The sequence below is a fragment of the Anopheles funestus genome, chromosome X (assembly GCF_943734845.2).
Source record: "Anopheles funestus chromosome X, idAnoFuneDA-416_04, whole genome shotgun sequence".
NCBI lineage: Eukaryota > Metazoa > Arthropoda > Insecta > Diptera > Culicidae > Anopheles > Anopheles funestus.
Genome location: NC_064597.1, coordinates 10,726,378 through 10,753,883, shown reverse-complemented (window position 1 = coordinate 10,753,883; position 27,506 = coordinate 10,726,378). Strand labels below are relative to the sequence as shown.

Here is a 27,506-nt window from a genome sequence, read left to right as displayed (position 1 = left end):
AATAGAAACTAACCTATTGGTTCGTCTAGTGTTCATTTTGTGAGTAAGCAGGACACCAACAGCAGCGCCCTCTACATATCTCCCTTTCATCATCATTCACTGACGTTCATCTCTATGCAGAGCACATCTCAGATAAAGAGATCACTATAGTTTGGAAATCAAAATTTTCATCCTTCACATCCTTTTATAATAGCATTAAAGCTTACGCTTGCTTTGTGTAACATCATCACTTATATTAGAATTATCCATTCCACATCAGCCATGATGTAAATATTTCAAATAGTTAAGGGAGTGAACGAATGATACTGACGAAGAACTCGCGTACACTTGTATCCAGCTTGGAAAAAATACTTCCACATTTCACTGATCTCCAAATTAAAGGCAGTAATTACAAACGAGAGTCAGAACAGGATCAATAAAATCCTTCTGTTTTGGATTTCTGTTTGCTTCTTCAAGGTTTTACGAATATCTGGTTAGATCTTCCAGAAAGAAACCTCAATTCTAGTGCGAATTCGAATTTGATGCTCTTTTTGGCAGAATTCCTTGGAAACCTGAGGCATGATATTTGAACCAATTTTTCACCAAACAAAAGAGATCTTCAAGTACCTCTGGAGTCTCTTTTCTTGAGGAACTTCTCCTTCTCAATTTTGAGATTTTCGTTTTCGACATCTTGCCGTGAGCAATTGATGCTTGCAACGCTTTAATGATAATGCAACACTGGATACCAGCCAAAACATGGGAGAAAAATGAAATAGTTCCTTTTTTTCCTTTCCATTTTTGTTATCCACGTTTGCGCTACAACGGAACGGATATAGTGTATGAAAGTTAAGGAGATGATCCAGCCGATCCGGACACTTACGCGTGCTAGGTTGGCGGGTGCGGGCGTTTCCCGTAACATCTCGCTGCTCGTTTCCGGTACCGCTTCCAGCGTGTGCTGCTGCTGCGGTTGATGCTGGAGGGTTTTGTTCAGCTCGAGCAGCATATCGATCTCGATCTCCTTGCCCTTCGATTCGCCCCGCTCGTACCATTCGACCGTGACGGAGCGTGTCGCTTCGTGGAACCGTGACACGATCGCCGTATGGATGCGGCCTGGAGGTGTTGAAGAAAATGAAAAAAAAATTGGAGGAAAATTAGATTAAAAATTTCAACAAAAATAAATCATACATTAGTAAAGAGATCTGAGAGATTAAGACACCAGTTATTTGTTTCTTTACATTGCTTCCCGTTGGTACACTGATCACAGCGGACAGCGCTATCTTCGCCATTCTTCTTCTGCCGAATGCTCGTTGCTTTCGGATGCTTCTTCGGTAGTCGATTCTTTGCCGGTGGTTTGACTGCTGCTTCACAGGAGCTGGTAGCCGTGGTAACCGTACTGGTGCAACAACCTGTTGCAGCAGCTGTTGATGAAGTTGCTTCACTAGTGCACTCTAAAGACGGTACAGCACGGTCACCATCCTCCGCTGTAGTACCTTTCCCTTGGTCTTCTCGCTTTGTCGTACGTTTACCACCACCGAACAGTGTGCTGAGTCGCTTCTTAAACCACAGCATGATTTGCTTGCTAATCGGCACAATTTTGTTAGATCAAGTCACAGCACAAAACTCGCGTCTATTGTGTTAAAAAAAAACGAGGAGATACAGTGGGGTGTCCACCGCGTTGAGAGTTCTCGTCGTAACTGCGTCGTTGGGGAATTGATCAGCACTTAGCAAAGGGAGGAGAGGTTCGTAAATTCGCCAAAACCCAGCCGACGTACCCACGTGCACAACAAACACTGCGGATCAACTTCCAGCGGCATATTGCCCGCAGCTCTCTCACTGTGTGTCTCACACACTTTTACTGCCTTTCACCCGAATACACACACACACCTCCCAGTTGGTTATTATTTCGATTGCAATCTTTATATCTCTGTGTCGATCATCAATATCAATGCGTTACAATGCGTTACAGGAAGGGTCAACGGGCAAAATACAGTGCCGGCGGACAAAAAAGAGGATGATGAAGTGACCCGATGACACGGATGTGCAGTGATCCGTCGTGTGTGTGTGATCCTATCGTGTGTGTGGGTGTGAGCGAGAGCCAGATGATGGTGTGGCCTTCACGGGTAATTCTTTCACCGTTACACCGTTACCAAAAAAAAAAATATGGATCCGAGGGGGTTCGCCAGTTCCGATCTTCTTCGATTTTCAATTGAATCACACCATATTTGGTGTACGTGCGCACGATGTGATCTTTCCAACGACTCTCCGTATGGACTAAGTACATGACCCCCGTACCATGATGATGCTTTATCATGGATTTGTGGGGGGTTTTTTGTCTTTTCTTAATTGAAACAATTCCCTCGAAGTGTAGCAGTTTGTTATTAGAAAAAAAAACAACGAGCACACGCAACTTTCCGTCCACTGTCTACCAACTAACGAGGACGACTGTTTCGGGTTTTGCGGATTAAACAATGTGTCCTGAAGGACACTCTCCACCATCGGAACTACTTCGCGTACGTACAGATATGGCGGGGTGGGGGAGAAGACATCAGTCAACCACCATTTTTACTACAAATAAGGACCGTTTGTTTATGTGTGTGTGTGTGTTTGATTCGCGGAGGGTTCTTTGATGGGAAACCAACCGTGAATCCTTATTTGGACAGCTGCGTGGAACTGGGGTCCAATAGTGCCCATACCACTCTTCTCCTCTATATAACTATCTTTCTCTCTCTCTCTCTCGTGGTATCTTGTTCTACTACAGCCATGTTTACTGCTGCAGTAGTAGACAACACGCATACGGATACGGATGACAGCGCGATGTTAAGGACCTTAACGAAATTGACGGGTTTTTTGTTGTTGTTGTGGGGAACAGAGCACAACACAATATGACCATAAACAGGGGTGACTAAGGTCGGGTGTACCCCATGTACGATGTCCCTTTATTTCTACTTCCCGTCTCTGTTCGGTATGTATGTATGTTAGTGTTGTCCTTGGTGATGATTTGTGTGCGACTTCCTCAATGTTTATGATACCTTCTGTTATTAAATATTAATATTATTTAAATTAAATTTTTATTTTTTTTACTTTTGTTTCTTTATCCTTATCCTTTTTTTGTCTTTTTGATTTACAACAAAAAAAAACAAAAAAGAATATTTATAAAAGATTTTTTTTTTAATTTTCTTGCCTAGTAAAGGATATATTTTCAGTAGTGAAAACAAACCAAAGAAAAAAAAACACTTCATTGTCTTTAATTTCTGTCAAAAGAAATGAAAGTATTTTAATTTCTTCATCTTTCCTCCACCTTACTTACTTTATTGCAACTTTGCTCTAATTTTTCCACTACCGACCGAAGTGTGTGTTGGTCTCTATCATTCATTCCAACCATTACTCCACACCGATATTTGATCAATAATTCACAGCGCACCCAAGGGAGGCGGGGGGGGGGGGGGAGCTTTTTTCCTCTCAACCATTTCCTGACTATCGACCAACAAAAAAAAGGGGTCCCACCAAACAAATATTACACACCGCTTTACCACAAACCAAAAGAAAAAATAAACCCCCCCGAGTGAAACATTTCCTTTTCCCGGACCTCGCATCGTTTCAATTTCAGTTCAATTTTATTTTATTTCTGTTACGTTGTCTGTATGGGTTTTTCGGTAGTTTCATCAGCCCAAAAACAAAAAGAAGAAAGAAAGAAAAAAAATAATACCGGCACCAAAAATAACAACAAAAAAACAAACTCGTAACTCTTTTCCTTCAGGTGAAACACGGTAACTTTCCACACCGTGTCATCGATGGATATTAATTTCTCTCTCTGTCTTTCCTTCTATCCGTTCATTTTCTTTTTGGTTAATATTGTTTAAACGAGAAATTAAAACTACTATCAAACAACATAAACTGTAACTAATTAACTGTGTATGACACAATCAGAAAGAGATGCCAGAAGATTATTTTTGTCTCGTGTTCCGATATCAATTTTTCACTAAAACGACCGGTTTTTGGTGAGTTTTGGAAAAGTTTAGCGATATTGAAAATATACGAACATAATATAAAATATTGATTTTTATGACACTTTAAAAAAATTAAGTTTGACGTTTCTTTTGACGTTTAACTTTTTTTTACTTTACTTTTTTATTTTTTTTTTACTTTAATATGTCATTAAAATTACGGAATATTGTTATTCTGCTGGGAATAAGTCAATACATCGAAATCTCATTCAATTATTTAAAAAAAAAAGAATAAATTAACTAACATCAATATTTGGCTCCTGCTACGTAGTAAAATAAGTCTTGATACAAAAAAATATTTTGGGTCGATCTTAACCAATTATATTCTGTGGTACGATCGACTGTGAAAGGATTTATCTCATACTGTACCACAAAAGAAAAATTAAAAAAAAAAATTTAGATGAAAAATGTTCCCAATACCAATAACATTTTATCAAAATGTTTATGTTTTTATTCGAGTAAACAAAAATATTAAAAAAGTTTTGTGCCTTCTAGCTCTAATTAAAAAAAACACATAGAAGCTTCTCAATACAAACAAGAATTTTTCCATCACTAAAGGTAAGAAGAATGCATATTTGTCTGCAGGCCCGATCTCGTACACGAAAATACTTTTTATAGTTGTTTGTTGGGCCTTTATTTACACCATTTGCATTTGGTGCATTTCGGCGCAGCAATAGACAATCTGTTTTTTTGGTTTCAAAATTGGAAGTAAAGTCAAGGCTGTGTGAGCTGAAATTGAAAGCCAAAAAAACAATAAGCAATAAAAAACCCAATGATGAAAGGAAACAATTGCTTTTGTTTTTTTTTGTGTTCTAAATACATCTTGATAAAAAATAAAAAATAAATAAAGTATTGCAAAATAAATGCACCAATTATGGCATTTGCTATTCTACTGTTTGTATGACGCGTCCTGATGGTGACCTTGCACCGCCTCTTACTCACAGTGCCTTCTTTCTCTATCTCTTTCCTCGTTCTACTACTAGCTATGACGTTTTGCAGTTGCGCAAAGGACCGTGAGAGGGCTATTTTTGGGCCCCGCGCGACATTATTGCCAATGGCGAATGTAAGAAGGCGGTCGGCGCTATAAAAGAAGAGGGCGCCTGAGAAGCGGAAGGGACGGGGGTTAGCGGAAAACGTAGCATTGCAAGCTGCATCCATCCACAAACACACACAGGCGTAGGTCAAAAATGCAGCAGACACACATACACACACACACGCAAACATGGAGTGATGAGAACGCGACGAGAAGTGCAACGTTAGTATGGAATACATTATCGTTTATGGTTGTTAGTTGGTGGGTTGATTTAATTTAATAGTAGTGCAGGAGAAAGAGAGAGAGAGAGAGAGAGAGAGGAAACAAAGGAAGGGTAATTGTTTTCAAGAAAAATGGTAGAAACATGTGAACTCATTTTATCCTTTATCCTTCAAACACACACACACGAACATTGTGACTAAACTTACCGCAAAAGTATGCAATATGCTGACCTCCCCATTTTATGCTCTTTTGGGGTGTTTCAAGACACACAACTGCATTATGTAGCGAGCACGCGAAACGCAATGTCGCGGACGGGGGGGGGGGGGGCAATTTCGCTTCGTCATTGCACACATACAGGGTCACGGTCACGGTACACCCCCCCTCCCCGGGGGGGTAACCCTCCCACCCCTCTCAGAACTATGCCCAAACATGGTAACTGGTATCCACGGGCACAAAGCCGGGTCAGGCTAAAGGAAGAAGCCGATCAAACTGCGGAAAGTGATTTCTCTTCCTAGCTGCTCCATCCCCCTCTTCTCCCCCCCCCCCCCCCCCTCCCTTACACCCCAAACCATGTATATATGTGTGTGTGTGTAAAAAAATATTTCCTTTTTTGTATTGTCCCCCCGTTAAAACAAGGATTCCCTTTTTTTCTCTCTCTCCTCAATGACATCACCCCTACGGCAAGCCAATGACACTGGCACTGGGAGCAAAATCGATGTATCGTGCGTGGACGCATTTTTGCATTAAAGTAAAAAAAAAAACCTAACCGGCACGGATAATAAAATAAATGCCAATCAATTTCACAAACGGCAATAAAATTTAGTTTAAGATGAGAAAACACACTGCCACTAGAATTGATGGCGCGGAGGTTTGCATTTATGAGTGAAGTTAATGTTTGCCCTTTTAGTTGTTGCAATAAAGAACTGATCAACCACACACCCTTTTTGAGCCACAAACACACACACACAGGTGGATTGGCACACATTCGCACACGCAAATGAGACACAAAGCTGGAAGTAATAATCTGGGACAGATCTGGGCAAAAGGTTTCGGTAGTAAAATTTTCCCAGATCAATAAAGTAAAACATTTACGATCGTTGCATCGTAAAGATCGAATACAGCAACAACAACAACAACAAAAAACGAATAAATTTATCTCGTTAAGGGTTCGTCGCTTTACGCCCGACGCGACGGATTAATGCGTCAAACATCACTCTCTTTCTCTCCCTCTCTCCCGTTGTCTCCCTCCATCTCTCATCCAGGTTGATGTTAGTAAACGTAATAAAAGTATCAGTTTTTACATCTTAATTTTTACTACCCTTTTACATATATGGGGTGCAACTAAACCGCATGCGCATTGTCGCCTGTACGGTTTGCCAATAGAAAGACTTGGACAATAATATGAAACGAACCTTTTCTTTTTTTTTGTTTAAGATTTTTTTCTTTTTGCACACTGATTTTGCAAACTTTAATCAACAGTGAGAAATAAATATCAATTGCAAAATTTAAAGCATTCGCCCATAATGAAGGAAAAACAAACATTAAATTTAGTTCGTATGCTGTAAACTAGCATCGTAAAAAAAATGTCATATACACGTTCACTTTTCCGCGTGGGGGGAAATTTATTTTTTCTTTCAAACGATGCTTACGTTTTTATATGAATTATTTATATTAAAGTTGGTCTCTCCTTGATGCATGATTTTTTTTTATGGAATACATTAATTTCATCACATTTGAAGATAATTTAAAGCAAAATCGCTTCTTATGTAAGCGAAAAATTGTGCAATACAATCAATTATTACTAACACGAGGTATAGGAATATTATGTCCCACAGTTTTTTTTGTTGCAAATTTAAAATATTTAATACAGTGGAGCGCCGATTATCCGGGTACCTTTTATCCGGCTGACCCATTAACCATGCAGCTCGAAAATGACAGTGCCAAAGTCGAATTGACATACAGTAGAACGTCGATTATCCGGGGTGCTCGGGTCCGGACTGATCCCGGTTAATCGATTTCCATGGATAATAGCCTCTTTATTCAAGGGCATTTCTATATCTAGATAAAACGTATATAGTATCTATACCTATATACTATACTATGGTGGTCCTTTTGATGCTAAAAATGATTCTTAATCAAGCAAATTATTATCAAATAACAATTAAAATTTAGAATGTAAAATAAAATCATTTCAAATACAGTAGAGCGCCAATTATTCGGGTACCTTTTATCCGGTTTTTATGACAGTTCCAAAGGTGAATTGACATATTAACTGCAAACCGGTGATGACAAGAAATAAAAGCCTTAGTAAGAAATTATACAATTGGCTCAATTTCGACCAAATAGAAAGGATTTCTTTTGCAAAGTGCAAATAAGAAAATAAACATCTTGCTTTAGAAGAAAAAGTTCATCCATTACACACTAAACACTAATATTTATCAATAAAATGAATTGTGCCTATTATCCGTGATATTCGCTTATCCGGCTGGAGCCGAATCCCGATGAGCACGGATAATCGGTGTTCCACTGTACTCTTGATGACATGTTATTCCACCAAAAACTCCAAACCGCTCTCGGCTCGTAGGGTAATTTTTACAAAAAGTTGATAATTGATTGTACTTTTTTCTTCTCGTTTTTTGCTCGCCCATTAAAAGCACAACCTGAACGGTCGGAAAAATGAAAACGGTGTTATAAACTCGCTCGCAAGTAAGCAATCCGTTCTACCACGCTGCATACCGTAAAGTTGGGTTGCCATTTCTGCAAAAGCACAGCTCACAAGGGGGGTGAGGAAAATCGATCAACGCAATAAAGGAGAAAAAAACACAAGAAGAGCGCGAAACATGAACGGGGTGAAAAACCCCTAATCCATCCATCGCGATAAGTTTCGTATCTGTCCGTCATATAGGTAAAGGTTTCCATTACCATTACGAATGGATAAAGAGCGATCGTGGAAAAGAGACATCCCCCGGGGGAGGGAGAATAGAAAAAGCCAGAGGGGTGAAGGGGAACAACAGCTCGATCAACCGAGCTACTACACTACACCAGCTTCACACACACACACACATCTGTTTGAGCACTGTTCGGGTGGAAACTTGGCCACCGAAACCATTTGATGCTGAGGTGGAAAAGCAACGTGTTTTTCCCTCTCTTTGTTACTGTTACATCAATCTCTGTTACTGTGTGTGTTACATTGGGGTTTTCCATGTGTGTTTTTTTTTTTGTTGTTGTTATTGCACGTTTCCAACATTCCAACAGGCTGCCGGTAAAGAAGAAAAATAAGTGTACCAAAAAAGAAAATACAAAAAAAAACGTGAGGCGTGAACTTTCGAATCATTTTGTCTTGTTCGGTGCGGGCTTGATGGATGGTTGCATCGACATTGAAAATTTCTAAAACATTAAAAGAGGACAGCAGCAGCACGAAGAAAAAAAGGAAACATAAAAAAAATGATCCCATAATCCACAGGATAAAGAAACTAGACGAGTGTAATCGAAGGAGTAAGTTGAAATGAAACAAAAAACTACAAAAAGAAAGTTAAAAGACATGAAAAATTAAAAAGAAATAAAAATTAGACTATGAACTTCGTCACAATTTTTTTTTCTCTTTTATTATAACTTTTTAAATATTTAAATCATATTTACTTTTAGTAATCCATGATGATGCATTGGAAAAAAAGTTTTTCTTTGTATTTTATAAGCTTCAAACTATCGGCAGCATTGAATTCAAAATTTTTCTTATTAATTCAATGCAGATGTAACTTTTTTTTTCTAAGGAAAACTGATGAAACTAACAGATACCAAATCTGTTTTGGACACTACAGAAGAACTGGTAAAACATAATTTTTACTTAATGAGATTTCCATCATTACGTTTCGTTGGGTATTTATGTTAAATGTACAAAAATATTTTAATGAGTTTTATTATATGCTTACTTTTTGTTACTTTTGTTTGAATTTCAAAAACTATGGAAAAATGCAAAAGGAAGGGATGGGGAAGGGATGGGGAAGGGAATGTTAATTCATAGGTATTTTAGAGAGTGTTAGTATGTTTTGCAGCAGCAGCGCCCCTGTACACATATAATCAACTTCATATCTCATATTATTGCAAATATGTCTCTATTGCACACATTAGGACTTAATTCTAATGTCTGTGGAGAATTGACATGATTTCTGTACACAAAGGTGGGCTCCTGGTGTTTGCAATTCCAAGCTCTTTCTGAGAGAGTCCCATATTAACATTAGTTAACGATAACAAGAGACTTTAATAGAAGAGAACTGGTTTCGCAAACACTCCCGGGGACGATCGCTAACAACTGGGATTCGAACCCAGCACATGTATTGCACACACGGTTAAATTTGACAAGCGTCAACATTAACTATCGTCCCGGCCCGATGGTTGCCTGTCTAATTGTAGAGATAAAGAATACGTTCATCGTCATCCGCGTATGTTCATTGCAGATGTTCATTACGATATTTACCGATTCTGCGTTTGACACACACAGCAAAGGTGCAGCATGTTCAACATTGCTCGATACCAAACAAATCGCTGATTGAAAAACTTTTTGCAATACAACATTGATTACTAAAAGGAAATATGATTTAAATAAAACGATAAAAAGGTTACAAAAAACGAGAAAAAGATTCTCAGCGATTCGTCACCCACCCGATCTTAGGCCAACCTATCTAGTGCTTCATTACGCTCTTACCAATTAGACTAAAAAATGTCAGGATGCGGCGAGAAAATTTGCAGCATGTTAAGCAAAACTTGTTCGTTAATTGTTTATAGAAATAAAACTTTTTCCAATGCATCATTGATTACTAAAAGGAAATATGATTTAAATAAAACGACAAAAAGGTTACAAAAAACGAGAAAAAAATCTCACGGATCTGTCACCCACCCGATCTTAGGCCAACCTATCTGGTGCTGCATCACGCTCTTACCAATTAGACTAAAAAATGTCAGGATGCGGCGAGCAAATTTGCAGCATCTTAAGCACTGCTTGGTATGAAACCAAGCGACAATTGAAACACTTTTTCCTAAACTTTTTATAGTAATACAACTTATTCCAATGCATCATTGATTACTACAAGGAAATATGATTTAAATAAAACGATAAAAAGGTTACAAAAACGAGAAAAAAAATCTGAGCGATTCGTCACCCACCCGATCTCAGGCCAACCTATTTGCTGCTGCATCACGCTCTTACCAATTAGACTAAAAAAATGTCAGAATGCGTCGAGCAAATTTGCAGCATGTTAAACATTGCGTGGCATGAATAAAATCGCCGATAGAATCAAAGTTAATGTTTGTTTAAGAACAAAACAAACTGCACAACTATAAAAACCACAGCAAACATGATAAATTCTTCACAGCAAATTAACACTTTTGTAATCTGCTTCTTGCGGGTCTTGCTGTGCATATCTTTAAATGAAGCAATGGTCTTGTTTGTAGGTTAAAAAAACAAATTCTCCAATCATATCTGTCGTCTTTTTTCCCACAAAACGAAAACTCTCAATCAATCGTAGTTTTGCTGTATACACGAATGACATCATCCAATTGACAGTATTAATTTCGTGCCTTCTGTTTAATGGATTCATCTTCTTTTTTTTAAGTTTGAATTTTGAACCTAAAAGTAAAATTTCAGAAAAATTAAGTATGAATCACTAACTTATAAGCTGGTTAAAAAAAGTTTCAACACAATTTCTATCTACGTAGGAATAGAATTTGCTGCACTTTTCGTCACGTTTTCTCATGCAACTTTGTCGATAATTAATAGTTGAGAAAAAAAAACAAATTAATAATCTTTAATTAACAGAATGCAATATTAGCATCACCAGTCAACATAAATAAACTTTTAATGGTCCTGTCAAAATTATCCCATTGCATAACTCGATTATTAAATGGAAGCATTAGAACATTTATTTTTTATGTCTAATTAGATGAAAACATGCGCAAGGCCGAACAGTATAATTGCTTTTTTTTTTGAAAATATTTTGGTGGACACACCATGTGGTTCCCATTCGCACGTTCGGTTTCCTTCAGGAAGGGAAAATGATTTCCATCTCGCCATTACGGCACGTTCGGGCAGATCTTTGTGAACGTTTTGAAAGTGTTGAGTACAGCTCAAACCCCCCTTTTTTCCGGACGCAATATTGCCGTACATTCTTTTGGGTGAGTAATCGGTGGTTCAGCGCTTACCCTGCGTGAAAGATTATTTCACGCGTGGTGTTTCTGCTGGCACTACGTCACCCTTGCCCGTGTGTGTGTGTGTGTCTACAATGGCCAGATGAGTCACGGATCGCTAACGGGTATAGCGGAGCAAGCGAAAAACAAGAATATCTTGAACGGGTTCGTTTCCACACCCAGCAGAAACACACCGTTGTTCCACCGATTGAACACACCGAGAGACAGCATTCGTTTTTTTGCTTTTCTTTTGCTTTTAGGACAGTTCTTTGTGTGTGTGTGTTTCGAGTTCTAAACGCCTCTTCCCCCTTAGCATATGTTTGTGTTCGTCTTTATACGAAGCAAAATTTGCGCGTATACGCACACCAGCACGAGCTTTCCAGCAAAAGGGAGATAGTACAAAAGCAGGCCCCCCAAGTAACCTCCCCAAAAAAAACCACACGGCTATAGACAGAAATCGGTGCAGAAGTTACTTTTAAGCGCCACGATCGCAAAAAGCCGGCAAAAGGTGATGCGAGCGAAAGAAATGATGCGAGGAATAAAAAAAAGGGGAAACAAAAAGCGACAGTTTTTGTTGCACATTCTATCGAAAAAAGGAAATGAAATCGGACAACACACACACACACACACCTTTGCCCGAAGGAAGAACGGGGGAAGACCTTATAAATGACAGCAGACGTAACCTTGCTGTCGCATATGCTTTTTTCTTTGTCTTCCCTCCTTCTTTGTTGGTTTGATCAAACATTTCTTGTTACCTCTTTCTCTGATTTCAAGTACACATTCGTCTGCTGTTTCACATTTTATACGGCCAAAAGAGTATTTCGTTCACATTATCACTTCATCATCAAAAACGCTTCCGGCGCCGGAATTAAGGGATAAATGGAACGATTACGGCGGGTGTGAGCCTCACAGCTACTGATAACACCGGAACCGATAATCGATATGATGTACCGAACAGAGTCTTTTTATCACTTATTTTTACTATTCCTAGTACAAAACTGTCTCATCTATTATGATGGATGTACGTCATCGAGTGACAGTTCTGGGAAAGGAAACCACCTGTTCCTATCAATATGAGCGTCGTTATCGTAATCCAGTGTTAAACATTTCCGTCAGAACGCTTCCAATAATCTTTACCACACTAAAAACAATGGATCAAAAAAATATGAAATGATAAGCGTGATTAATAGAAGATCAGTCACCATTTTGTCTTTTACTGCACGGATTAAATCGCATGCACAAGATAGAACAAGCACACCGAATCGATTGGATGGGAATAGACTGCGTGTGTACTAACAACTACACACACAACTACCATCAAAATGATTAGTAACGTTTGACAGATTGCTACTAATCACTAATCTCAACTAGCGCGAAAGGTAAACGATCGCTTTGGAGGACAAAAAACAAAACTTCTAATCGCTTTATTTTTTTTTTAGATTATCGATTGCGAAATGAAATGTTTAGTTGGGATCGCATCGTAAGCATCATTTTCGAGTTCGTACACCATAAATTCGCATCAAGTGTTTTCCAGTGGGATGTCAACCAAATGGGGGTACGGATGGCCGGAAGTTGCAGACCAACCAAGAGAAAAGGCTAATGCTGAAGAAGCAAAACCACAAACACACACAATCGTCTCCCAACGAAATTCCGTGCGTTTCGTGTGTATGTACCACGATACAACTAAAAATGGAGACATCTGGACCGAACCGAACCCGCGGTACCACTTGGGTGGTGGAATGGTGTGTGTCTCCCCGCTTCTCTCATACCTTTCAGCACCACGGTTCCAGCAAAACGCAGCTAAATGCAGGGGCGGTTCATAATATATATTTTTTTTGAACTGGCAACTGGTGTAGTGTGGTGAGAGACCATTCAAGATCGAACCTTTTGTGTGTGCGGGATTTTACGCGTGGGCATCCACAGCTCCATAACCTTCCCAGTGGATTTCCTGACATCAGATCCACCTCTTCCGCCCGTTTGGCGTCTCGCAAGACGCCCTGAGACGTGCCTTCGGAAAGTATGTTCGAGAAACATGTAAGTTCCAGCTCCCAAAATGTCCTTTTTTGCCGATATTCACTTTGAACGGAAATGTTTGAAATGATGGGAAATTATTTCTTTTTTTTTTGCTTAGGTAAAAAAGACGGGCAATGGAAAGCTGGATGGTCATCGACATCGGAAAGCACGCTTGTTGTGTTTTGCTCAATCGGGTCCAGCAGTTCGATAGAAATCCGGTACGCACAGACACAACAACCGTTGATGACTCCTACGCAAGCAAGACAAGCCACAAGAGTGCGTCCCCAAGTACCCAAGGCGAACAAGTCGTACAGAAACTGAAATGGAAGCTGTTTTTATGTATGTAAACCAATCATCGCAAAACAGTATATAAAATGAAGGTAATGCATTTTGAAGACATAAAAACCATAATCTAAAAGTCAATTGCTATATCGAAACTGAAGAAAGAATGTCTTCTAGACTGGATCTAGTGAGAACATAAGAGAAATGATCACCACGATATGCTCCCATGGAGAATATAATCGAAACAGTTCGAAGAAGACGAAAGTGAAGAGGTTAATAGACTATTAAATATAGAGCCTAATAATATTAATATCAATTTTCGTGCATCCTTTCACAACCGGGCGTAAATCGATCAGCCGATAGATAATCGAAATGGCTTCGACAAGTTCGAATCAAATATATTGATCGTTTGAAAAAAAGGAATTTCCCAAAAAATTTCTTCCTTTTCTCTCACACCCGTTGGCGTTTTTAATTACTCGCACTGCTGCCCTTTAATCAGCGACCACTAGATGCTTATTAAAGGAAGCTTTTCGTGCGTGTCGCTGGAGGGTGCCGGGTGCTATTTATAGTCCTTCATAATGGGTGTCACTACATTCGTCCGGTGAACCTTCCCTCGCGTGTATCTTTACAAATTGTTCCGTTTTTACAGGGTTTCTCAAGGCAGCTCAACACCGTAACACCACTTTTCAACAATATAGAATATGTATCCGAAATTGTATATCGAATTCGAATCCGGTAACTAGGTCTCGAATCCGTAAAATCATTACTCGACACTGGGAAATGCGCGTACATGACGAACACGTCGCAGACTGAATGTTTATGCTGCCTATTTCGATACTATCAACATCCGTTACATTTCATTTGATATAAGCAAATGAATATCATGATTTTTTTATAGATTTTATTTTAAACAATTAATTTCCACAAACTATAAGAATAGTAAACATAAAAAATACTGAATTCCTCCTAACATTATGTATAAATAAATATAGGCAAGTATGGGGTATGAAACAAATTATTTTCTTAATTTTATTTCATATGAACGAACGAAAATAAACCAATTCATAAATATTTATTTTGTTTTTCAAATGAAAATTAGCTTCGATTGTAGCGTAAGTTTTAAATTTTCAAACGCGTTGAAGATCGATTACAATGGAGCATCGAAATACGTAGACTAAATAGGTTGCACTGACAGATCTGCCGAATACGCATTTCCCAGTGTCGGGTAATGATTTTACGGATTCGAGACCTAGTTTTACCATGTTGAAAAGAGTTACCGGATTCGAATTGTATATACAATTTTACATTGTTGAAAAGTGGTGTTACGGCGTTGAGCTGGGCCTGAGAAACCCTGTATTGTTGTCTCGATTGCACAGCTAACATGGAATCGTTTGGTTTAAAATATCGATCCTTCTGAGGGGTCCTTTACATGATTTCATCGCTTAAAACGAAGAACCAGTAGGAAACTATAGAGAAGAAAATAGGAAACTTCAATAAAAGCTTTTATGCTATAAAACATTGCGTAGCATTATAAAAAAAAACAACATTAGACAGCTGCTCTTCTAATAAAACCTGGGGGAAATGTCAAAAGAAACAGTGAAATGTCCTGTGTGCTAACTAACACACTTACAACGCAGCATAAAACTGCATCGAAGCGCATATGATGGTGAAAAGGCGAGAAAAATATGCTGCGACATTAACGCACACACACACACCAAGGCAGCGGATGCATCCGTGGCGTGGGAATGATGCACGTGAGAAACGTCACAGCACAAAATGTGTCCTCCTGGTGAGCGCATTAGAGCGAAAGTGGCGCAGTGAGCCAGAGATGCAACGAGCGATACAGTTGCAGTTGCACTTTTCTCCGGCGAAATGAGAAGAAACGGCGATTTATTTTTGGACGCACTCCTCCCGGTGCGCGTGTAATGCCCATTTCTTTGCTGGCGTATGACAAACATTTAGCTTCCTTCGAAAAACACGTTTTTTGTGCCGAAAGCGCCGGGAAAATGGTTGGAAACAAAAAATTACTGCTGAAAAATAATTGTTCACCTACCATCGCTTCGCTTGATGTATATGATGTTTCCCTTCTCGAAAAGCTCCATGTTGTTCTGCTCTGTTCCCATTCGTTTCTCCTTCTGCACGTTTTTCGATTACAAACGGGCTCTTGACGGGCGGGGGGTAGGGGGAAGAAAATGAAATTGCAATTGCAAAAAAAAGCACACCCCGTGTGTGGATTGAGTTTGATTGTTGCGGTGTTCTGTTGTCTCGTATTGTTTCCTTCAAATTTTGCTTGTCGATTTTGGTTTTCGGCGTTGTTATCACTAGACGCTTCTTTCCGTCACAACACCACGGCGGTACGAACGATTTTTGTTTCACAGCCGAAGCTTAAATTTTTTCTCTTTTTACACCTCCCCCCGGCGATGGGGAATTTTGTTTAAAGGACGCTTTCGCACGAAGCTTAATGAAAAACCGCGTGGCTGAAAGAATAGCTATATTACGGTTTACGTACAACGGTGAATGGGATCACAATTTTCCTAACACATTCACATTCACAACAAGAAGCACTAAAACGAAGCACAAACGTCTGCAGGCAGAGCCGTTACGATCACTAGAGCTGGAGGAGAAAATGAGAGAGAGAAAAAAAACAAACAAAAATGTATTAATTTTTTAATCAAACAGAAAGAAAGTGCAATGCAAAAGGGGCTTTTTTATGGGTGCCGGGTGGTAAAGAAGTTGTTCCCCGATTTTTAGAAGAATTGTACACAAATTTGCCTTTTGTTTATAATGAAACAAAGAAAGAAAACATTGTCCTATTTTATCGATAATCAAACATAAATTGCATCGTTCAATATTTTCATCAAATTCCAATTGAACAGAGAGATAAAACATTCCATTAGTTAGGATAGTTCATCTCCAGCGTGTACAGGAACGCTTTGCTTATCCATCGCTAGAACAGGATTGACAGCTTGGAAATATATTAACTAGTGATTTTTTTTCACGAAAGGGGCCTATAGGGCATCTTACATGCTATCCCTTTTTTTCTGTTTTCGTTTTACATTGTATTAAAATATTCAAACTGTTCGTTATTACAAATTAATGCAACAAGGAACACAACAAACCAACCGATCCAGGATCGACCCATAGAGGGCGCTCTACCCAAAAATCGGGCAGGAAGAAGGTTTTTGATATTTGATTTGTTTGGTTTGCCGGTGTTCTTACTGTTTTCCTGTTTTTAGCAATGCATCACATAAATAATAACATTACACATTACGAGTTGTTAGACAATTACTGCTTTTCTTAACTCTTGCCTCGAACAAAAAAAAACGCTTAGGGGGTTTACATTTTCCAATTGGAATGTGTACAAAAATGCGGACTTATAATGCTAAATTCTAACAGTAATCTTTCTTTTGCACCCCTTTTTTTGTATGTTGTCCAAGAGCTGCATAGAAAGGAACAAATCGTACGCTACCGAATTCCAGCCTGTGAAGGAATTCGATGCAACGTTGTCCGCTTTTGGAATGTTGCTTGTGGTACACACACCGTCTCTGCCATTTTATCTAGTCAGCTTGATTGCTTGATGCACCATTTTGGGGAACACAAATAAATGGCGATTATGGCAAAATTGTAGAACTATATCATGGATTTGTTTAGTCATACAGACACACAGGGAGAAAGCAAAGAAAAAACATAATTCACATCCGTTTAAGGCAGCTGTCGCTTACTATTTGGATTACTTTTTCCTAGCTTTGTATACGGAATTGCGGGGGGATGAAGCGGGTTTTCTTTTTTGTTGTATGCACTACTGCCTGGTATATGTTGGACTGTTTTCCTCACATGAAGGTCAATTTTTCTGTACCATTTTTTTCGCCTGTGCCACCGCTGTGAAGGCTCCCTAATTTTGCTTCTCTACCTGATGGCAAAACTGTACGCAAATTACTTATAAAAAACTATCCACGGGTCACGGGAAAAAAAAGAAAACATCATTCACGTCCCATTACCAGCTGTCGGTGCTTACTGTCGGGCTACTTTTCTCCCTTTTGCTGTGAACAGGGGGACACAGTGGATTTTTCACTCCGGAACGTCTTGTGAGAGGTGGTTCCCTCTTTCTTTTATCATTTCTAACAAGCCTTAGTTAGCCACATTCCTATCCTATGCCGTGTCCTATAAACGGGTCCTACTGTCCTTATTAAATTGTCGTGCAAAAAAAAAACGCTACCTAACGCTACACACTAACTCATCCGAATTGCTCCCACAGTCCCTCTTTCGCTCGCAATCACAAACACTAATACGGCGGGCACGGCGGGTTGGCGTCGACGGCACATTTCTCCGCCACGGAGTGTATGTTTCCATATCGCCCCGGGAACCGACGAAAGCCGCTTGTACCGCAATCTGAAACCGGAACAGTTTCTTCTTCACGACCATTTTTTTTTCTCTCTGCCACCAGCGCCATTTTGATGGCTGTCGGGTGAGGCAGACGCTTACCGTGCAGGTGAGACCATCCGCCAGCAGCAGCTGCGGCCCCCTCTCGGAAACGACACAAATCGCCAACGCAACGGAAACCGTCCGTTTGGGGAGGAACCATGCGAAAACTGTGTGCGTGCGCGTGTGTGTGTGCGTGCGTGATTGTCGTTGTGTTGGTTCTTTTGGAGCAGGCAAGAATAGCAAAACTACACACACGCAAAAAAAAACACAGAAGGAAGAAGCTGCACGGGACGCAGCAAAGACGGAGGCCGCACCTGTCCCGGTGTTCGTCTTTTCCCCCGGGGACACACACGCACACGTGTACACTCACGACCGACACTGTGCTTTTTTTCTGTTGTTGCGGGGAATGCAGAATTCGCAAAATACGGTCCGGATGTTCCAACGCACTGGCCACTGTATGGTTACGCTTTAGGCCGCTTTTTGCCCACCTGCTTGGTATGAGGCGTCCGACGAGACTGCGGCTGTCCGTTTCGGTACGCGGCGAATAAGGCGAAATCGTTTGACAGCTCCATACACACGCACACATATATATTTATACACAAATGTACATACGTTAGCAGCCAGCTACATCAAATATCGGAACAAAATTTAAACTTTTTCAATTGAAAAACATATTTCAACCTGAATAGAGTGAAATATTATTTAAAAAAAATTATTTTCTTTTTTTTTAAATAAATTCTGTATACTGGAATAAAAATACTGTATTCAATTTGGTTATTTCTGTTTTCAAATCAGAAGCGTTTTTTGAAACGCTTCGTGAAGCGTTTTCTGTGTTTGTTTCTAAATCAAATTTGAAAACGATCTTGTAACGATCAAATATAAATTTTACATTTATCGTATTGTTGGATAATTCCAGTTTTTTGTTTTATTTTTCTCTCCCTGTTTTGTTGTGTACTTTAGCACAACAAAAGAAGCATATGTAGAATATGCATTGTTTCGCGCTGGAAATCCTTCAAAAACGATTGCTTCAAAAACAGTTACAATTCGAAAATTGAAATGCTTTTCAAAAAAGTCTAATAATTCCTAATTTAATATTAAACAAAGTTTAATAATGTTTAAAAATTCACAAAAAAGACTGTGCATATCATTTTTGTTCCCCTTGGTGCGTCATAACGTAACAAACATCCACAAAAAACGTTTGTTTGGAATATATCAGTAAACGTAATCGTCAGGATTACGTTTAAATTGAAACTTAACTGATGTGTGGTGCTTATCGGGATGCATTTCTGTTATTTCGGAACCCTTAAATCAATTCATAACTTAGGAACAAATAACAAAATAATCAAACAAACATGCGCCATTTACGTGAAGATCACTAAAAAGCGCGTTTCTACTATTAATTTGCGGCTAGTCCATGATCTCATTAAAAAAATATATAGATAAATCCCACTACTACCCTTAGAATGTTCACGGGATAATATTGTTTCCATTGGCATAATTCATTTATTTCATTTTCCTATTTCCTTTGTTTCTTCCTAACTATAATTTCAGGAATTATGTACCGTTTTCATTGTTTGCTTATTGTTGAGGAGGGTGGGGGGGCAGCCTGATTTTGCTTTGTATTGACTACGATAGGTTGTACAAAAAACTCCGGTTTAGTAGCATGCGTTTCCTCGGTCACACTTTGCCGATTACTTAACAATCTCCCTACTACACCATATTGCCAGCAGTTGCATTGCATGTTATACTATAATCGTATAGCTTGGTCATTAGTTTAATGTTTGTGAATGGTCGTTGTATCGTGCGCCCGCGATCGGCCACACACGCCTCTCGAAAACGCTTCTTTCACAAAGTTTATAGTTTCATATTAAAGTACAGATTTATCTCTGATTTCGCTATTTGTTGTAGTTATGTTGTAAAGATGTATTGTGACAACTGAATGCAAGCTTAAGAAAGATAACTCATTTTGGGAAACAAACTAACAAAATTCTAATTCCTATTTCTCTAGAGTTCATTGTTTGTATGCTATTACGGAGGATCGTTTTGAGAGGATTTTTTTGTTGTTGCTTTTTAAATCAGTACCAGTTTATGTTCCATTCGTACAAGGGGGGTGGTATGTAATATTAGCTACTTAATATTAGAAGACGGCATATCGCGCTACAAAACATACCGCCATTGTTGTTGCTTTTTCTTTGCTTGTTTGTTCCGTTTGTTTTGTTTTGTTTTGTTAGTGTGTTTTGCTATTTCACCCTATTCGTCACAAAAGGCACAATACCGCTGATTACATGCAAATGTTTCGTTTGTGAAATTCTACGTCTGAACCCCTTCCACCCCCCCTTGGGCTGGCGCTTGTAACGCATTACAGAGTATCTTTTACATCTTTTTTTCTTCTTCTTCTTCCATTCAGTCGATAATGATGGTTCATTGGAATTGAATTGTTTTGCCCGCAGTGTGTCACTTGATTATTTTCTTCTCGCTCTTGTTCAATACGGCAGGAAAATTCTCATTGCCGCCTTTCACCCACTAATCGCAACCCTGACAAGAGCCTCTTCTTCATTTCCTTCGATTGCACTGCATATCGTGTACGCAGTACATGCACGTGGGTTTGCTTTTTTTTTACATCACATCATCCCTTGATTTCTGTTGCGCGGTACGTACCGTTGCTTTTAAAGTCTATAATTGAATTAATTATTCTACATTGTTCTACGTGCCCAATTCCTTCGATTCTTAAATCCGTCACGCATAAATAAACATACGGCAAACGTAAGCAAAAACACGACGTTTTTGGTAATACTATGCTGAAAATGATAAGAGAAATCAGATATCATAACTCTTTGAATTTTCCTCCTTTTTTTCTTCTTTTCACTGGTCGCATAAAATGTTCGACCGATTGTCCGATTGAGAAAAAGTTGGCGCTTTGCATGTTTATGTATTTAAAAAAAAAACATTCGAATAATTAGAAGAGGGAAGAAAAAAACTATATTCAAAACTGAAAACAAAAAAAGGAAGCGAAAAAATCAAAACAAAACTCCAAACTCCTTGCGCAACGCTGTCGTATCGGGGGTTAGAGTGGGAAATCATTCAGCGAATTGTCCACGGCACTATCACCATCGTTGATGACGTTCGATTTTTTATGCTTTTTTGATTTATGCGCCGAAAGCGACTCTTGGCCACTGTCGGTGTTCGATTCACAGTCGCTGTCGTCGTAGTTGCTCGAGCTGGAAGACGATGAGCTAGAGTTGCTCGAGCTGTCCGACGCAACGCCCGTACTCTGTCCGATATCGGTTTCGGATGCGATTTTGGCGAGGTCCGGTTCGACCGCCTGCAGCACCTTGAGCCACTTGTTCGATAGCTTTGGCCGGCCGCGTACCGTTTTGTGCCATACCACCGGGAAGTTGGTGCGGCTGCAGAAGTTTTGCGTGACGGCAACGGTATCGTCCAGGTTAAGCACCACATGCCACCAGCCACCCGGTACGAATACCGTTTCGCCTGGTTTTTGCAATATTTCAAGCTACAAAGGAAAAGGGTCGTGTAAGTATTGTGGTGTAACGACCACATTCCGGTCTTTGCATACGAACCGGCTTACAGTCACTGGGCCAGTCCGGTTGTTTCGTGCGCGGATAGATCAAGCTAAACCACGTGATCGCTTCGTCTCGCTGCTTGCCCCCGATCGAACCGGTCACCTTTAGCAGCTCCTTCGGTGTGTGGGTTGGGAACAGGCACCACCGTTTGTGGCCGTGCACCAGCGCATTCCAGGCACTCGTACCGAGCGGATCGATATGTATGCCTGTACCGGATCGGGCCGGTCCCATCACAAACCACCGGTACGGTGGTCGACGTACCTCACCGGCATGCTTAAACAGATCGTCCCGAAAGTAGAGCGGTACCTCGTAATCTTCCAGCAGCTTCCGGCGTCTGTGATGCTACACAGTACAGCGTAAATAGTAGGTATAGCTAAAAAACAGTAAAAACATCCTACTTACCTCACCAAAGCTGCTGTCGAATATGTACAGCGGACTGTCGTCCGTAGTGCTGCGCATATATTCGACGTAATATTTCATCTTCATCTTCACACTGTAACCATCGTTATCCTCACCACACTTAAACTTCTGGTTGCGATACTTCTTTGCCAGTCGCTCCAGTGTCCACTTGTGGCGTGCCTTCCACCCATCCTGCATGCCCTCAATGACCACCGGTTGATAGATGCGCTCGAACCGCTCGATAAACTCTCTCGGGCCCACCTTGTCCACGTGGATACGCTCCACATTGTCCACAAACTGGCTGTACGTTTCGAATGCTTCATGATACCCGAGCTGTACCCATGCCGATTTGTCTGACAGTTCTGTAGTAGATGGTGCGAGAGGGAATGTAACAAATCACATTCAACTTTGTTTACTTAAATGGTAAATTAATATATTACTAATGTTTACAGATTACTCGTCTTAGTCTTAGGTCTTATTAATTGTAGAGCTTATTTCTTATAACACGATTTTCCTGTCAATTCCTGATCACAAGCTTTATATTCCGTAGTTTCTGTTTTCTTTATAATTTTCTATTTCTTTGCCTCCCCTAAATATTTATCTCTATTTTAGCATCAACAGGCGGCAGAATCTTTATGACTACTTTTTCTTTTCGAAAGATGCCACTAAATCCGGATAGGATTTCGTGCAATGAAGGGCGTCAATATCACCTGTCAAGCTACGGGTTGTTTTTGTTGTCTTCAGTAACTATGATTAAATCATCTACATTTATTTTGTATTGTCTATTAAGTGTTGATCAGCTTCTAAATTAATCTTCATTATTTGTAGAACATTTTCTTCATTGAATTTTTTTTCTTTTTTCCGCTATTAACTTGTATTTTATTATTATTTACTTCACATTGGTAGTAGACACATTCAACAAGCTTGCATCACGTACCGCAAGATAAAAATGTGCATAACCTTCGGCTTGCAAGCAGATTGCGCCCAGTCACCTTGACTCTTTCGAGACATGGTGAATTGGCTATTAACTGCAATGCACAGAAAAAAACCTATCACCTTAATCTGCTACAATTTTTAAGCTATCGCTGACAGAAAGGTGTCATTGTAAAGCATCCGCCGGCGAGGGTGGGATGGGTAAAATGCATCCGTGCGCGCCTTTGTCTGTGGGGAAACCCCCGGAAAGGAGTCTTGCTGTTGTCGGAATGTATCGACGAAGCATCCAGAAGGTTTTTGTATGCATTGCATTTCAAAGTCATCCCCCGCCGATTCCTTCATCGGAAACGTCAGACACACACAGATGTTTGTGGTTCTGTTGGCTGCTGTGTTTTTTCTCTCTCTCTTCTTCTTCTGTTGGTTGACTGGTGTCTCTTATCGAGCGGTTTCTGAATTTAGCATCTGCAAAAACAATTCCACTAATCCCCGCTAATACACTAGATACATTGCCAATGCACCAGCGTACAATATAGACGTATAACACGGGAGAAAAAAAAAACAATAGTACCTAATTGCACCAGTAATTACAAGTACGTACCAGGTCTCGCTTTACGCTTTACTTCCCGGACGCGTTTACGGGTACGGTGGGAAAGTTTAACGGGTTCCGCCATCTAGTGATGATGCTCGAGGGGCTCCACTGCCGATGAAAAACTCCAACAAGGTGGATAACACTGCCCGTCTCTGTGACGCGACGCAGCGACGGTTGATTGCGGTCTGGCACTGGGAATCTGGCACTGTTGCACCGGATACCGATGAAACTTCCGTGCGGTGGAAAAAACTGAAGCGGAAGAGGATGACGTCGGGTGGCGCATCCACGAAACCGGGGAACCGGGGAGCGTGTTATTAAGGCGGGAAAAGAGGAAAAAACGGAACAGAAAACCAAAAAAACCGAATCCACCGACAAAAACGCCGCAGTAAAGGAAAGTTGCACCGTCCCCTTATGCACGCACACGGTTCTTTCGTCGGTGGTGGTGGCGTTTTTTATGTGGTGCACGATTTTCGCAAGCTTACTTTAATGCTTCCTTCTGCTATAGGCGTACGTCAAAGTGGCAACAATGACAGCTGCGCTCAAATGGCCGATAGGCTGGTAGCACCAATGAAATATTGAATAATTTACATTTTTTCAACAGTTTAAATGAAACGGGAAATATGATTTCACTTTATTGAATAAAAAAAGTTATCATATCATTGGGTCGTAATAAAATGGCAACCGCTTCAACGATGCAATTTGGAGAAAACCAAGGTGTTTACACACAAGATGTGATTTTATAGAAATCGTATCGATGGAAGCGATGTGTCAAATTTTTAAATATTTGTGTCAAATAAAAAGTCTGTTGATAATAAACAAAACTGAATTATGATGATGAACTAGGAAATATGAAAGAAATCAATCCTTTCAGCATGTAACATCGTTGATATCTTTATGACGAAAGCATCACAACCTAATAAAATTGCTCAATTTACCATGAATCGCCGATAATTTCATTGGACGTACATTGAGGTTAAGTTAGGAATCATTAATGCTGATGTGGTCACAAATTCCTGCGATCCAGAGGACTCCAGCAATACATGAAATGTATGATATATCGCATACTGATACTTCCTTTAGTCCTTCACGGGTACGAGTCCTGGACTATGCTAACGGAGGACGCCAAGGTACCAAGGACTATCTTCGGCGGTGTGCGCGAGCAGGGCGTGTGGAGAGGGACAATGAGCCATGAGCTAGCTGAGCTGTTTGGCGGTGCAGATATCCTACCGGGTGTCAAAGCCGAAAGGATACGATGGCTGGGGCATATGATGAGGATGCCCGACTCATTCACCACCGGTAAAGTGGTTCACAATAATCTGTTCGGCACGAGACGTAGAGGAGCACAGCGAACTCGTTGGCTTAAGGAGGTGGAATCGAAGCTATCAGAGATCGGATACAGCCCTAGACCTAGTTTCCTGTAAACGGATTGGCCACCTGGCCATACCATCGTGACGTGCTCAATTGTGACATGAGGAATGCCAATTTTCCAATAACTTATCGTTTAACTTAATGGTTTACACATTTATTATTCGATCTTAAAAGTAGCTTCTTTAAGACGATATTGTAGCAACGTGTGTCTTCTTTGTACATCTTAAAACCGTAATAAACCGGTTGTATTTCTTATTTCTAATGCTCTGTGTATAACTATTGTATGTAGCAACTACCACCTATTCTATACAACCACTTGAATTTCTCATAATGTTGTTGCCATACTGGAAAGCCTTTTAATACAGTAGGCGCAATATGGCAACACGTATCCGATTGATGCAGCAGTACGTTTCCCGATACGTTGGATAAATACATCATCCTTGGCGGTGCGGGTTAGACGACTATTTCAGACCGATAGTTCTAAAATACAAATGATGAACATGATCAGAATAGTGTTCAGTTGATTTGTTAAATATTTAACAATAATGAAGGGAAATACAAACGTACCTTGTACAGAAACTCAGCTCGGCGTTTTACCGTACAAAAAGGATTGTAAATGAGCAGAATGTACAAAATAAAGGAAGCTTGCAATCTGACCGGCTTCTTGTTTGGTGAAGAAATTTCAGTTGAAAGAGTCAATGAAGGAAACTCCCCGCTTGACAATTTAATGTCAGTTTTAGTGTGCCCAGCTGACGAAAAGTAATGTCATTTATTTCCCAGCAATCGGCAACACTGGCGTTGGTGAAAATAAATGATGTTCAATATATTTGAAGTGAAATGAAGCTAAGGAATACTATCGACCGAATGTTTTATTGTTGCATATCGCTTGCGCTACAATTTTTGATGAATTGACATGTGTGTTGGTAGTAAGTAAAAGCTGTTTAAAAGCTTTTTAAAGATAATACAGGTTTACAGCCGCTTGTTTGTGTATTTGTGTAACACGTGGAGCAATTCTGTACGTTGGCAACGTGAAACAACAATTTTAAATGGTAATAAATAACCTTTTATTTCAATATTCGTTTTAACTTCGTGACCACTGCACATACCACTGTCCAAAAAAATTTGCTAAGGGTAACCAAACCCTTTGGGTGGGGGGAGCGACTCTCTCTCTCTCTCTTTCTCTCTCTCTCTCTCTCTCTCTCTCTTATTGGCTTTTAACGACCTCAAAGGTCGCGCCGACCATTTCTGACGTACTAGACTAATTTTTACCGCGTAGCCGGATATTCAGTCCATGGGATTTGATCTCGATCCTGCCCCGTGGACCGGCGCCGTTTATCAAATACACCACCGGGCCACCCCGAGAGGAGCGACTACAATAATCTTTTACCGAATCCTCCTAGTGTGCAGTTAATTGCTAATCTTCTTTAATCTAATACTTGTAATTTTCTTAAGAATTCGGAATTTACTGAAGAACTCGGAAAAACAAAAAATAAGTCTTGATAAAAATAAAAATAAAATATTCGCCAATATTCGGAAATATTGGCTTCGATAGGGAATGGCCGTTCTTAAAAGCAAAAAAAAAGTTTTTCTCAACAGCAACTTTTTTTTTTGCTGTATCTCATTCGTCTTTCGACTTTTGAAGTGCTATAAACTGTAAAAGGTGAAACAAATGATAGCTTAATTGTGTTAAAAATGCGAAACACATGGTTCTAGAATTCAGCACAGAGTCATAATTCAGGTATTAGCAACGAATGAACAGCTTTTCTATTCCAAGAAATAGCATAAATCAACACGTGGTGAAGTGCTAGAGGAAATGTATCTTTCCACACGTTTATCCATTATCATAAAGGATGTATGATTGTGTGTTGATGAATTCTTTAAAAATGAATTCCAGATTTCTTGCAAATGTATGCACAACGAACTACTCTGAACTACGTGTGCAGGGACTTCCACTTGTTAGACTGACCGCTTGTAAATCTCACACATCCGGTGTGAAGAGACTAACTGTAGCTTCCTGCCAAGATTAGTAGCAAGATGCAGCTCTACGAGTATGTTGCAGCAAAAGCGATATAAATCAATTCACAGCACCGTTTGTACCGGGTTGTCTGCAGGTGTAGTTTCGGTTCCACCCTCTAAACGTGTGAAGCGATCGGCCCACAGCCCTGTGAGGGGGCGTACTCCCATCGCTCACCAACAGATGTTAGTTCTGGGCACGGGTTCTGGTGCAGAACCCGGCACGCTTGACAGAACTTACAACCGGTGCGTGCCGCTGACAGTTACCATCGGTAGCAACCATAAATATTCAGATAAAATTAATATTAACCACGAACAGTATCGTGCATCGATTGAGGTGGAATTGGTGTTTTGCATTTGAGTAACTGCAAGAGTTGCAAAAAAAAAAACAAAACGAAAAAGAAGCAATGTACAAACTTACTAAAAATCCCTTTCGCTAAGTAGCAGGAATTAACCTAAACTTTATTTTAACATTATAATCTGACGCC

The 27,506-nt window shown here is 39.9% G+C and overlaps 2 protein-coding genes across 6 annotated transcripts in view; both read right to left on the bottom strand.

Annotated features, from left to right (window-relative positions):
• LOC125763367 (kinesin-like protein Klp10A) overlaps positions 1 to 27,506 on the bottom strand; it is an 83,889-nt gene that overhangs the window by 18,875 nt on the left and 37,508 nt on the right. For 2 of the 4 annotated variants that reach the window (XM_049426455.1, XM_049426486.1), the window contains exons 1-3: positions 18,196 to 18,677; positions 15,767 to 16,327; positions 860 to 1,089 (exon numbers count right to left, since the gene is read on the bottom strand). In XM_049426455.1, coding sequence (XP_049282412.1) covers positions 860 to 1,089; positions 15,767 to 15,836 — 300 coding nt within the window. In that variant the 5' untranslated portion in view covers positions 15,837 to 16,327; positions 18,196 to 18,677. Of the gene's footprint in view, positions 1 to 859; positions 1,090 to 15,766; positions 16,328 to 18,195; positions 18,716 to 27,506 lie in introns of those variants that run through there. The other 2 variants (XM_049426475.1, XM_049426466.1) reach the window with 2 other exon arrangements.
• LOC125763408 (bifunctional arginine demethylase and lysyl-hydroxylase PSR) lies at positions 19,616 to 24,140 on the bottom strand. 2 transcript variants are annotated; one of them, XM_049426603.1, is made up of 4 exons: positions 23,647 to 24,140; positions 22,119 to 23,545; positions 21,714 to 22,058; positions 19,616 to 21,646 (listed from the first exon to the last, which is right to left on the bottom strand). In XM_049426603.1, the coding sequence occupies exons 2-4, from the start codon at positions 22,311 to 22,313 to the stop codon at positions 21,200 to 21,202; spliced, it is 987 nt and encodes a 328-aa protein (XP_049282560.1). In that variant the 5' UTR covers positions 22,314 to 23,545; positions 23,647 to 24,140; the 3' UTR covers positions 19,616 to 21,199. The 2 variants fall into 2 exon arrangements, with proteins under 2 accessions (XP_049282560.1, XP_049282551.1); XM_049426594.1 differs by having other exon boundaries at positions 22,119 to 22,477; positions 23,647 to 24,139.

Coding starts and splice junctions, on each gene's coding strand:
- LOC125763408 (XM_049426594.1), bottom strand. CDS start 23,719: ATGGCGGAACCCGTTAAACTTTCCCACCGTACCCGTAAACGCGTCCGG. Junction 22,478..23,646: donor AAAGCGTAAAGCGAGACCTG/GTACGTACTTGT, acceptor CATCTACTACAG/AACTGTCAGACAAATCGGCA. Junction 22,059..22,118: donor TCGACAGCAGCTTTGGTGAG/GTAAGTAGGATG, acceptor TGTACTGTGTAG/CATCACAGACGCCGGAAGCT.